A 14287-nucleotide genomic window follows, 5' to 3' on the forward strand; every position below is an offset into this window, starting at 1 on the left:
TAAGAAAGTGTATGGTAAATGACGCCTTCGGCAATACCTTTATCTATTATCGTCAGGGGGTAAAGAAAGTTTTTTAGCACTCAATTATGGCCAAACGATGCCCTGAAACATTATGTATCCTCCTGCACAAAAATTGAGCTTTAAATAACTTCATTCAATTCCTGCGGGGCTGTTCATAAACTACGTACACTCTTTAGGGGGGTTGACAAATATCTACGGTCCATACAAATTTCCAAAAAAAAAATGTATGGACGATTGTCTACACCGGGGGAAGGGGTTCACGGTCTACGTAGATTATTGACAGCCCCTGACTAAGTAAAAGTGTTGCCTTCGTTTACCCTACACTCATTTCTGTTTTCACCCCTTTTTATCAGCATTTTTGATCGTGTGATCTCAAATTGCAACCAAATTCTGTGCAACTTGTTTCGAAAATTCATAAAAAAAATCTAAGAAAAATATGGTGATATTGAAATGATTGTATTTACTCATCGTAAATGAGGACAAAATCGAAAAAAAAAATTAAAAGCGTAACTGACTTAATATCGTTTTCGAACAAACCGGATCTTCCATAAAGTGAGAGCAGTTGGTCACGTCCCCTAAAAACATATCCTCTGATAATTTTATGAGAAACTTGACTGTATGCACTATGAAATAAAGGCAAGCATTTTTTTTTAAATGAATTGAGGTTTTTTGTAATTTTACTGTACAAAAAGAAAATATTGTAATCGTAACGGATTTATCTAAAATACAATGCTGGTGTATCCCGTTACCCGTACCCGTTTGTAGCACGACTTGCATTCATCGCTCATTTAGATATCACAGGCTAATTAAATAAGTGACATTTGGGTAATTCATGTGTTCATGAGTTCTATATCAACTTTTTTTTTTATTATTTGGAATAGACCGTCATAATAATCGGCCAAGCTGTAGAATTATTTATTTGAAGTAACTTTGATGAAGAATCCAATTCTAACCATTAGATTCATGTTTTATATTAATTTTTAATAAGTAAGGGAATCGTGCTTACGTTGGACTCCGAAAGCTATATGAAAACGCTTATTAGATCTGTGTACCCGAGGCCTGGAAACGTGAAGTAGACGAATGAAACACGGATTATACCCATCACACACACTGCAAAAATCGGACGATCGGCGGGCTGGGCATGTCATATGAATGTCGTACGACAACCGTGAAAATGGTTCTCTAAAACGACCCGACTGAAACAAGACGAACAGGCGCGCAACGAGTAAGGTAGATCGACCAGCCATTGATCAAGTAGAATGGACGAAACGACTACCATGTACTGCAAAGGACAACCAAGAAATGGTAAGGTAAGTATCTAATGTTGTTTATAACCAAATATACCATGTTACAATATTATGTTAATATTATGATTTACCATGTTTAACGGTATCATTCATTCCGTTCCGTTGGTCGCTCCAAATCTGATATCATACCTCATAAACGGTCGCCGGAAATATGTAGCACTCATGGTCGATCGTGCCACGGCGAACTGTCCATATTTCCACATAGAATTTCCAGTCTCCAGCGAACGAGGGTGGCAAATTCAAACCGTACGTTCCGACGTTTACCATGTCGAATTGCTCAGAATGCTAAAGTTATAGTTAAGAAGCTGCCTACACACAGTGGCTTATCTTTTTTATACCTACCCCTGCGTTAAACGGACAGGCTTTCTTATCCAACATTTGAGTAACTTTATATATGCCAGGTTCGAGAGGATTTCCAATGATCTTACATAAATCGAAAATTTCTTTGGCAATTATACCTGGCTGCCAAGTTCCGCGCTCCAATCGTTTCGATGTTATTTTAATCTGAAATCGATTAATGAAAATTATACGACGGTTTTCAATACTTTTCAAGCACATAATGGGCAACCCTCCATGGTGAATTGAAGTCCTTCAGCATTGTTAAGCTTCCATTGTAAAACAGTGTACCATCGTCTTGGTTAATTATTTCGAAGTTACTGAAGTCAATGCTTACGAACGGCAGCCCATTGTCGCATTCCGTTATCTGATCGGCGACAAAGCTGTACTTTGCCTGAAATGGTCAATCAGTTTTGGATTGTTGCGTTTGATTTGAAATATAGTGTCTGTTTGTACCTGGACGGGTAAATGACGTGCGGTAAGAAGTATTAGAACTATTACAGGGATCATGACTTTATAGAACAAGTGAATGCGTCTAGGCTACCCAGAGAACTGCTAACGGTCTGGTTTTTGTCACAAACCTGACGTGCAATGATTTTCTGAGGCTTGAATTGCGTGATTGGAAAATATTAGGAAATGCATTGTACAGTTTTATCGAGGAATTCTGCGTTCACATGCAATGCTATGGAAATCAATTTTTTCGCTACTAACGATCTATAGAGAATATTTTAATGCATTGAAGGCTGCAGTATTTTTTTAATTTAAAGCGCTTTTTTTTTAATTTTGACCATTGTCTAAAATTGGTCCATCGGCATCTTATGTTTGACAGTTGCCAATAAAGGCAGATGCGATTTTTACAAAAATCAAAAAGTCTCTTTCAGTTAGCGAATATAAAGTGTAATGATACTCAACGGGATTGCTTGCTCGGTTAAGTGTTGGCAGCTTTTGTAAACAAATCAAATCACGTTGCCAGTCTGATAATATTTCCGCGAATCTCTGTATATTGGATTACTACTAAAAACCATCGAAGCCTTAAGGGTGAAAGTTTGCACTACTATCGATCCTATTACATGCCATACTTCCGGTCAATTGCCCCAAACAAATCAACAACAGGGACGAGTCTGCAGCAAACGTATCAAGAGTAACCGTTCCGGTGCGTGCTATTCGGACTGCTATTTTGACAACTTTGGTCGTTGATATTTTAAATGGTGTACATATTCGATAAAAATGGCACAACGCAAATCTTCTGTAAGTTTCGTATGGAGGCGAACCAGCCTAAGGCTGAAAGCCTCCTAAATAAAGCTAAATAATAATAATAAGTTTCATAGTGTATCTGTCAATTTTCATAGTAGTTATTCATACAGTAGTTCCAGTCATGTCGTCGAAACAAGAAATTGTCCGTGAAAAAAATTTGTGCTGTTACAATCAAAATCCAGAGGCGTCCCACCGATGGATCGCTTAAAATCATGGAATTTCAAATACAACTGTGTCTCGTGTGATAAGAATAAGAAGTTCGTAGAAGTGGTCCAATGGACAGTAAAATGGCCTCGAAAAAGGTGCAACAGTTCAAGGTGCAAAAAGCTCCAAACCGGAATGAAAAGCAAAACAACACTGCGAAAACCCGCGCCCGGAAATTGTACACGAAAATGCTCAACTTCCGTCAACTTCCTGGGCAAGAATATTTCGTTGCCAAGTCTAAGTATGCTGTTCCGGAGGATGTTCGAAAGAAGAAATTATCGAAATTTGCAAAGAAGTTCCTGATCTGGCATGCGATTTGCTGATGTGGTTAAATGAGCGCTCCCTTCATCACTTCCGGAACAATCAATGGTGCGATTTACACGTAAGAATGCTTTGGTTGGTTGGTTGGTTGTCTTTATTAAGGGACGAAAGAATGCCTTACGAAGCGTCTCTTTCCATTCATAAGGAAGCACAGAGGATCAATTCTGTTTTGGCCTGGTCTGCCACTACGCTCGAAACGTGTAGGAGTGGTACCGAGCCAATGGAGTCAATTTTGTGCCAAAAGATATGAACCCACCAAATTCACCGAAACTTCGCTCAATTGTAAAACTTTGGGCAATTATGAAGACGGAACTTCGCAAACATCCCAAAAATATTAAAACAAAGCTGGAGTTGAAGAAAATTCGGGTAAAAACAACAAAAACACTGGGAAAATCAATTGCACAAAATTTGATGTGTTGAGTGAAAAATAAGGTGCAAGCATTCGGGATGGGAGACGAAATTGAATAAAACAAATTTTGAAAATCATAACTCATTAGTAGTTTTTCATTCCCTGAAAATTTTAAGAAAATCCGATAATCGGTTTTGTTTTGGTGAGTAAATATGGGTGTGCCATTTTTATCGAATACACCCTTTAGTTAACAACCTGTTTGCACATCGGTCGCAGCTAAAGGGTGTCCCACATCAAATTGCATCACGGAAAAAACGCTGTAGAAAATTACCTAATTGACCGATCCTTTTCAAACGTTCAGACAATAAAATATAACCCATTAGTTAGCTTTTGGCATATTTATTTCATGCAACTTCAAACTCCACTCATTAGGTTCTGTACAACATCTGGCTGCAGCTTCTTCTGTACGGCACTTTTTCTTCATGACTTCCTCAGATTTGACCACATGCTTCCGTAGTACCTGCTTAATAATAGCCCAGTATTTTTCGATGTGCCTTAGTTCCGGTGCGTTGGGGGGGGGGGGGGGGGGGGGGTGTTCATGTCTTTGGGTACAAAAGTGTCCCCGTTGGCTTCGTACCACTCCAGGACAACATTTCAATAGTGGTACGAAGCTAGATCCGGGCCCTCGTGTTGTTTCAACAGAGGAATCAGACGCTTCTGTAGACACTCCTTGAGGTAGATCTCCCCGTTTACAGTCCCGGTAGTCACGAACGGCCACATGAGCAAAACGCTTCCCAAATCAAGTATTTCTTGGCAAACTTTGAAAGTTCCTACTTCCTTACTTCCTCCGGAACATCAAACTTGTGCTGGGCGGTGAAGAACAGTAGCCCCGGGGGCTGCCGGGAGTCCGCCTTGGCAAGTCTCATCATCCATGATGAGACAATGAGGCTTCGTCAGCATCTGGGTGTACAGTTTCCGGGCCCGTGACTTTCCCACCGTATTTGAAGCCTTTTGCACTTTGTTCGTATGCAGTCCCTCCCGGTCCTTGACTCTCTGAACAAAAGACTTGGACAAATTCAACTTTTTGGCCACATCCCTGACCGAAGCATTGGGATTCCGCTTAAACGCTTTCACGACACGCTTGTGATCCTGATCACTAATAAAACATCCATTCTGACCGCACGACTCATCGTTGACTACACGATTCCGAGTTGTTTTCCGAAGTCCCGGTGAGAGAGATGAGGATTTTCAAGGTGCTTGTGCAAAATCAATTCACGACGTTACTTTTCGGTTGACGCCATTTTTTCCAACTTTCGAAAAACTGACAGCGATAAAAATACAGTGTAAACAATACACTCTAAACTACTTCTACCCAAATTTTCAAGAGAAAATAGCCAATTGGTAATTTTCTACAGCGTTTTTTTCCGTGATGCAATTAAATGTGGGACACGCTTTATCAAGGTTGGAAATGTATGATTTTGACTATGATTTGGTTACTAATCGTAAAATTTCGAGCTGAAACTGATCGTTGAACTTTGTGATTTCTTCAAAAAGATTTGTAATAGTAATATAATAACAAATTTAGGGCTGTGATATAACTGTGGACCCAATAGATGGTCCTTCGGAAGATCCATAAAATCATCTTTGATCTAGCTCAAGATCCGTGTTTTATTTAAGGAATCACAAATTGTTGAGATACATAAATTAATTTGGATCTTGACCGAAATTTAGAACTAGAAGGCTATTAGACTGTCGTTCGAACCATCCGTAAATGACGCCAATTCCTAAAACTTATACTAGTGCTCAGCAATTTATTTTCATATAACTTGATATGATAATTTATGACTACATTTGAATCTTGGACCGGAATGTGGACCCTAGAAGCCACTAGATTGCCCTTCGGATGATCCGGAACACCCGTTAAAATGTGAATTGATGAAGCGAATTCAAGAGCATAGTGATTTCTTTTAAAATCCCGTCTAGTTGTTAAACATTAATTCAAATCTATAACCAGAATTTGGAACCTTGGGACCACGAAGATCCGGAAGATCTGGAATATTCAAGATAAATGGTCATTAAAATTCTGAAGCTCAGTGACTAAATAACTAATAGTAAGTAAGTTGGCAGCCCCGTAACGTGGGTAGATCACCTTTTCGTGGTACGTTACGGGATGCAAGATCTACCACCGATTCCTAGTCCTAACTACTTCAAACTAGGGGAACAGGATTTTTCAGTAATCCAAGGAGTCCTTGTTACTTGTTATGCCTTGTTGATAGTGACAAGACTCGGCTTTGTCCACCGAGGATGACTGACAAAGGGGCGCGCCTTTGGAGGGTGTTTCAACACTCCGAAGGGTATAAATAGCGGGACCTTTCAATTAGAGTCGGATCCTTGCGATAAATGCAAGAGTGGCAACTGTAAAAAAAATCGAATACTTCATCATTTCTCAATAGTGATGGAGTAATACGACATGCTACTGGTCGCAGTAGTGTTAGGTCCCGAACAGAGAAAAAAAAAGTAAGTTGGCAAATGTTGGGGTTTCGTGAGCATTCCTGACATTGCTGAAAATTATGATAGCATCAGATTGCGGGGTTGCTAGTGTAATAGGATGCTTTGTTGATTGTTCATCAACTCTTGATTGCTTGTAATAATTATGAATATTTTAGGTGGACTAAATGGCGAACTAAGAGGTGGACGCCTGAGCTTTTCCACATTTATATCATACACACTTAGTTTTTTCTACCGAGCTCGGCTATGCAAATCTCGGCAAAAAAAGTTTTGCTGAGATCTCAGCAAACATTTCATGGGTTTGCTGAGATTCAGCTAAGCTTTTTCCGAAAGTCAGCAATCAAATGTCACTTTTGCTGAGATCTCAGTGAAACTATTTGCCGAGATTTGCACAGCCGAGCTCGGTAGAAAAAACTAAGTGTGTAGCGTAGCGTACGTACAAGTGATTTAAAAGAAATCACGTTGCACAAGAATCCGTTTCAATACTTTACTCACTTTTTCGGATGTTCCGGTTCATCCGGGAGAACTTCCTGTGACCCAGAGTTGATAGTTCAGCTCCTAATCAAAATCACTAATCACTCTCATATCATGAATGCAAGTGATATTAAAAGAAATCGAATGATCCGTGTCTTCCGGAAGACCATCATGTGGTCCCCGAATCCACTAGTCCACTGTCCAGTTCCAGATCAAAATTCATTCAAACGACATCAATTAAACTCATTTCAAAAGAAATCAAGGAACTCTTGGATCAGAGCCCCCCACTGAGGCAAATAAATTTAAGTATTTATTAAGGCTCGACTTATGAACGAAACCAAGGTTGCAAATACTCATTTCAGCTAAAATAATGTTTTTCAGAATAATAAAACCAAAAGATGGTATGATGGCATGTTTTACTTGTAACTTACAAGAAGAGGTTACAAAGTATGCGTTTGAAACATAAAACCTGTAAATTTTTTCTTTCTATGAGTCACAATCAGCGGTTTGCTGATCGCTGAGTGAGTGAGTGAGTGAGTGTGTGAAAAATCGCTGATTGTGACTCTCATGAAGTGAAATAAACAGGTTTAATATCAGAGTTGGTTGGAAATGCTAACATGAAGCTTTAGTATGATAATTTATTAGCTAGTGAATGATCTTTAGAAGAGGGTAGGTGGATAGTTCCGTTAGAGTACGGTAGTATGAAAATTGAATAGAAGTTGAAAATGAGCGAAGGGCCATTAATGCGACAGTTTTTAAAGATAGACGCACATCTTTTGCCTAACCCGTACGATGTACGCGGAGACTTGAAGTATGTCTCCAAGTCTACAGGCAAAAAACAAACACTTTGAATGTAACAACTCAAGGCGGGAGTAACCGTCAACAATGCTGAGGATGGTACAGCACGCAACAACCACCCTACTGTCTTCTCTCTGAGATGACCAAGTTGGTCATGACGAGAGGAGCAACACAATAGTTGGGTAAAGAAGAATTGCATTATAACACACCATCGACTGGAAATGCTCTCGCAACGTGGGGCTTTAGGTAGTGATGAAAACGTCGCTAGAACTATTCCACAGCCGCAGTCAGTTTATGAGCAAAAGAGGGGCGCACATTTTTTGCCTGTAGACTTGGAGACATACTTCAAGTCTCCGCGTACATCGTACGGGTTAGGCAAAAATGTGCGTCTATCTTTAAAAACTGTCGCATTAATGGCCCTTCGCTCATTTTCAACTTCTATTCAATTTTCATACTGCCGTACTCTAACGGAACTATCCACCTACCCTCTTCTAAAGATCATTCTCTAGCTAATAAATTATCACACTAAAGCTTCATGTTAGCATTTCCAACCAACTCTGAAAATCGCTAACTTCGCGTATGAAGTAACATAAAAAACACTTTGAAGGTTTAATATGTCAAACACATTCTTTGCAACCTCTTCTTGTATCCTACCAATTCAAAATATGATCATGGCATCTAATTATCTCATAATTAAAAAAAACATTGTTTTAGCTGAAATGAGTATTTGCAACCTTGAACGAAACTTATGTATTTCATAAGCGTGACTAATGAATGATTTTCGTCTATCATGAGTTAGCTCTAATACATGTTTAACCATTTAATTTTCCCAAGCGTTGAAAGACGTGGCCAACACACGGGCCCCATATTCTCAACGGCCATGGTTCGGTTCCGGTCTGCTCCGTTTTATTATTTTTTTTGTCAACATTATTTTTCATGTGGGCTGCAGCTCGCTGCTTGCAGGCAGCATTTCGTTGTGTACTGGAGAACACCACGCGGTGATTGAATAAACACCGTTTGGTGAGACCGGATGGAATTCAACTTTGAAATCTGTGTTAGGGAAATCGCTTTTCGCAGGCAATCGGTGATAATTTTAATTATCATAGCAACAGTTACACATTCGTGCAATTTTCAAGTGGCATTTTGAAAAATGATAAAGTCTTAAATTTAACAGATGCGTAGAAATATTTATGTTCGATTGATGATAAAATTATTGAAATTGGTCCAGGGGCAGCTGAGTTATTAACGTTCAAAATCTTTCATAATTTTGTTACGTGTCCCATTTTCGGTTTTCACAAAGTGTACCCCCATTTAGAAATCACAGACGAAGTCCTACGTCAAAAGTTGTCGATACAAATACACAAATAATAAAGAATCACCAATAAGGTAACCAGGCTCTCCATGTATATTTTATTAAATGTAACCAGCGATAAATTTATTTATTCAATTTTTTTACCTTCTCCTACTCCTCCTCCAATGTGGATGGTGGTGTACCCACGTATTCAAAGATACTTGCGACTGTGACGCTATCCGTTTGACAGCTTAACGACGTGTTCGGGGTATCATCCAAACCATGTGTAGAATAGTTTACCCATCCGGGATACAGTTCGTTTATGGTATTTGTTTATTAGGTAGCGCTTTATTGGGTCCAGCCAACCATTTAAATTTGCTGTTTTTGAGTATAACATTGGTTTGCCGATCATGATCCAGCGATCCATTTTACTGAAATCTCAAATTTGGTGTGTCTGCTTTAAAATTACCTTGGATTTATTTTCTCCCGAATTTTCTGGAAATCTACATTGAAAAATAATCAGTGACGTCTGCGGATATGTTGATAACAATCTTTCAGGATTTTTATCATCAACATTACACATTTGAAACACTCATTTCTCGTGTCAAACCGCACACACAGCCAAGTCACATTTATACTTCTCCTCCTCAACTGGCATTGATACTTAGTTAATCGAAAAAAAATCATTCATCAAGATTGTCCTTAGGGTGGCACACATGCTCCTACATCCCCTAACAAGAACACATTTGATATGTACGCATTGCGGTCCCGATGGAGCAGTTCCCCGTCAACTGACGAATTGATTTTATGTTTCTCTCTCTGAATTCCATCAAACTTCGCATAATTGTTCACTAGGGCAATGAACCAAGTTTGTGCCGAAGTTCAGCCATTTTGACTTCCGCCTAATTTTTCAAAATGGCGTATTCGATATGTTTCTATAAATCATAGCACGAAAACGGCTCATCTAATCGAAATGACGTCTAAGACAAAGTTGTAGAAAACTTAATTTCCGAAAATGATGGTGTTCCAGAGAAGTTTGTTTTATGACAAAAAATTTTGATTTTCAGTTCCCTACAACTTTGCATCAGACGACATTTCGATTAGATGAGCCGGTTTCGTGCTGTGGTTTATAGAAAAAATATCAAATACGCCATTTTGAAAAATTAGGCAGGACTCAAAATGGCCGCAATCCAGTACACACTTGGTTCATTGCCCCATGTTGAAGTTTCATGGAATTCTGAGTTCAGCACTTTAGAGAAGCACCAGTCGTTTTAGAGATGACCTAGCCAACGGCTAATAATCTCTCTAATAAAGTCAAAAAAAACTCCAGTCGAATAGAATTGCACATGGGGCGCACCTCAATTACTTGAAACACACAACCTCTTGCGATCAATAACCAACACCTGAAGTTATATCGAATTTGTTTTTCCTAGAAGGGTCAAAATGTGTTACCTAATCCGTCGTTGCCAAATAATAACATAACAATATACAGTAAGTGGGAATTACATTGGGCCAAAAAAATCAAAATGTATCGTTCCCTACCAGGGGACGAAATTTAGGTATTTAAATATATTCGTCTAAGATATATTTATGACTGTCATGGAAATGGTTGATTGAAATTGATTTAAATAAAAAAATTACCAATTAATGGGGGGTGACACTGGGCCAAAACATAAATTAAAATATATTCAAATATGTAATTGTAACGTAGCTATTAGCACTTGGGTATGATCACAATGTACTTCTTACGTATGGCTAAAGAACGCGTGTAACCCTTGTCTATCTACATAAACTTTACAGCACTATTCAAATAAAACAACTGGTTAATACTATCTAAACCCTACTACAGGAGTTGAAGAAGCGTATTCTAGTCATAATTTTCAGTATATTCAATATATTTGCATCAATAAACATTGCTTAATTTTGGCCCAATGTCACCCCCTAGACCCAATCCCAAGCAACACACATATTGTAACGGGTGTTCAATAAAAAATGAGATTATTTTTTCAGTCATATATAGCTAGTAAAAAAAAAATTTTTTTTCTACGAATTCAAATAGGTATTTTTTATTAAAAATATAATGTTTATTCTTCGAAAAAATTTCAATGAATATTGGAGAAGGGGCCCTGGTCAGCCGTACGACGCAACTTAGTCGCGATGTTCTCACAAGAGCGCTGGACGGTATTGAAATCATTCTCATTTTTTATTGAACACTCGTTATTACAGTTTATATAACCATGTTATGACGGGTTTTGGTGGTAAAGCAGTTTATTCAACAAAATTATATGAATTGTGTTTCTTGGGATGTCACTCCGTCTTACGGTACTCCCAGAAACGCGAATGATTTTAGAGAATGAATGATACCTGTATCTTATATCATAACACACAATGCATTGTCAGAGGAATAGACCCTGAATCAAACATTTTTTGTCAACCTGCGTACTAACTTAGTTCTCAAAATATGCTTTAATGTTTCAATCTAATCCAGGTTTATTGCGATTGCTCGGATTGTACGTCATTTCCCGGAGCACAATTTCCAGGAATGTAGCATTTCTTCCCGGGAAAGTAAATATTCTCAGGTTTTTCATAAACTTTAAATTTACATAATAAACCGTAAGTTCAGAGTAGTTATTTGATTAATAACATTCTGTTCTTTAAATCTATATATATAAAAATGAATTTCTGTCTGTCTGTCTGTCTGTCTGACCCTTATAGACTCGGAAAACCTACTGAAAAACACTACTGAACCGATTGGCGTGAAAATTTGTATACAGGGGTTTTTGGGGCCGTGGAAGGTTCTAATGATGGTTCGAGACCCCTCCCCCTTCTGTAAGGGGGGGCTCCCATACAAATGAAACAGAAATTTCTGCATAACTCGAGAACTAATCAAGCAAATGGAACCAAATTAGGCATGTGGGGGCGAGTGTGGGGGTATAAGGAGATAATCATAGGGGGTAGCCCCTTAGATAATAGGGGGGGGGGGGGGCTACGTACAATAGAGCATTTTTTTTTAAATCGGCGCATAAACTCAAGCTAATATTGAATCCCGAGCAAGACCGGGCACACTCAGCTAGTATACAATAATGAAGGAAGTAGTCCCTTCTATGAATATTTAATAAGGAAGGAAATATTCTCTTTTTTAAATATAAAACAAAGAAGAAAATTATCCCTTTTTTCGAATATTAATAAAGAAGGAAATATTTCCTTCTTCGAATATTTAATTAGGAAGTGAATACTAGGGGAAAATGGGGCAGTTTGGCCACCTTAAGGGGAAGCAGACCGCTCCGAAAAAAAAAATTACGTTTTGATTTTTCTAAAAATATTGAAAAAAAGTATCAAAAATCTAAAAAAATCACATTTTTTTTAATTTTTTAAAGAAAGTTCACGTGCAAAAACATGTTTTATAAGTCATTATGGCATAAAGTTGGACTCAAAAAACCACAAAACATCAACTTTTCGGTTTTTCTGAGAGTCCAATTTTTTTTTCATGATGGGATAGAAAAATTTTTTTTTGCATGTAATTTTTGACAAAAATCTAAGGAAGAAACTGATTTTCTTGGATTTTTGATAATTTTTCCCAATATTTTTAGAAAAATAAAAACGTACCGAAAATATTTTTTTTATTTTTGGGCCGGTGAGCTTCCCCTTAAGAACATCATCACCAATGATACCAAATTCAGAGGAAAATTCGAATGGGGGTTTTAACGTAATTGATAGTTTCAAGCCCTATTTACATCATGAATACAAATTGAACATTAAAAGTAAACTTATGAAAGAAGATTTAAAAAATGTTCATTTAGTTACCAAAACAAACCCGTTGAGCACCCTATCGGAGGAGTATTAGCCCCTTTCTGTTCTCTTGAGGTAAAGCCGAAGGGTCTGCGATGAACAGTTTTAGCATAATTTTTTTTAAGTCTCCATTATTTTCTGTCGAATAAATTAAATTGAAGAAGTAATGCCTATTTAAGGCTATACTTTTTTCAGTCTTGTGAAAGACTGATTTTCTTCCAAAGCAGCTGCTTCAAAACGTGATGTCATATGATACAGTCAGATATAAAAGGAATAATGCAAAATTGAAGAATTTAAGTAGAAGATGCCTGAAATATCAGCCCTTAATGGACTTAAGTAAGCTAAGAAAAACTTTAAAGTTTATTAAAAACTAGAAAACATCGTGTCATATAAGGAACCAATGACTATTTATACTGCCGGTGGAAGCATAATTGTCCCATGTGCTATGGAGTTTCATATACACATGGGGCAATTATGCTTCCAGCGGCAGTATATAGCTGCTGAAGGAATACTAACGATAAGTTATAAGAAAATACTTTTTTTTTTCTTTGATTTGTTTTCCGTACTGAGTACCAATGCTACCGAAGCCAGGGAGGCAGCTCCCACACCTGGACCCTACCTATCGACTTATCAACTCATAGCCGGGGACCAACGGGTTTACTTCCCCCCTTCCGTAGGAAGGCGTAATCAGAGATTTTATGCCTCAAAAAAACTCGGTGGCGCCGACTGGGATTGAACCCAGGCATTTTGGGGTGAGAGGCAATCACGCTTACCACTACACCACTGGCGCCACTATAAGAAACTACTGATAGACCTTATTTTCTGATTCAGAAATCTTATAACATTTTTGACATTTTGTACTAGTCCAACATTTTTCGAATATTCGGACTAGAGAAAAGTAATTTTTTAGACTAAAATGATATTGATAGTTTAAGTAGGTTCCAATCATTGAGACTGCAACAGATTTTTTGTAAAATATGTTCAATAAGTTGATTTTTAAGCACTTTCCCCTAAGTATATATAATAAAAGTTGGAAAATCAATAACTTTTCGAAATGGTCAATAGATTCTGGATAATGATTTTCAGGGTAGTGGGGTAGCGGCCGGCGTTCGGGGTAATGTCGCTAACACATTTGAATATTTTTTACACCAAAACATAAAGTATTCCTGACAGTGACATTCGGGGAAATGCCGTACAATCGTTTGTTCGGGTCCGAACTAAGCTCTAAAACAAATTCGATATGAATGGCACGGATGATTTCTCTAAGCGAAATAATAACAAAATGTTGTTAAATTATAAATAATAATGCTCATGCTTTTCTATGTTTTACTCATTTACTGTCCACATACATAGTGCTGTACTTCAGTGTAACACTAGGCTGGTTCCGAAAGACAATCGCGATCGATGGTTGTAATTTCCACCAACAAACGCGATTGACTATAATAATCCTATACAATTTGCCGCACCGCAGACTTTTTTTTGTTTCCTCAAATGATGTGCCCAATACACAGCAATAATGATAAAAGCATGCAATCTGTATAATCTCAAGTGGTTTGTTGTTTCTATGTAAGGGTTGATGGTATAGGGTAAAGGTGCTTGATTCGTTCTTGTCATTGTCGTCGTCTTCGTATAATT

General features: G+C 38.0%; 2 protein-coding genes across 4 annotated transcripts in view; both read right to left on the bottom strand.

The window, feature by feature from the left end:
- Lnk (SH2B adapter-like protein Lnk) overlaps positions 1–14287 on the bottom strand; it is a 68535-nt gene that overhangs the window by 10326 nt on the left and 43922 nt on the right. The window lies entirely within an intron of this gene.
- On the bottom strand, positions 1289–4718 carry LOC135701855 (uncharacterized). Its single transcript, XM_065222797.1, has 4 exons — positions 4635–4718; positions 1897–2061; positions 1671–1832; positions 1289–1613 (listed from the first exon to the last, which is right to left on the bottom strand). Exons 1-4 carry the CDS (start codon positions 4716–4718, stop codon positions 1452–1454), a joined length of 573 nt encoding a protein of 190 aa, XP_065078869.1. The 3' UTR covers positions 1289–1451.

Source organism: Ochlerotatus camptorhynchus, unplaced genomic scaffold, assembly GCF_037179485.1.
Source record: "Ochlerotatus camptorhynchus isolate MF236.1 unplaced genomic scaffold, CSIRO-AGI_Acam_v1.1 ptg000177l, whole genome shotgun sequence".
Classification (NCBI taxonomy): Eukaryota; Metazoa; Arthropoda; class Insecta; order Diptera; family Culicidae; genus Ochlerotatus; species Ochlerotatus camptorhynchus.

Coding starts and splice junctions, on each gene's coding strand:
- LOC135701855 (XM_065222797.1), bottom strand. CDS start 4,718: ATGAGACTTGCCAAGGCGGACTCCCGGCAGCCCCCGGGGCTACTGTTC. Junction 1,833..1,896: donor ACTTCAATTCACCATGGAGG/GTTGCCCATTAT, acceptor AATCGATTTCAG/ATTAAAATAACATCGAAACG. Junction 1,614..1,670: donor CCTGTCCGTTTAACGCAGGG/GTAGGTATAAAA, acceptor CTATAACTTTAG/CATTCTGAGCAATTCGACAT.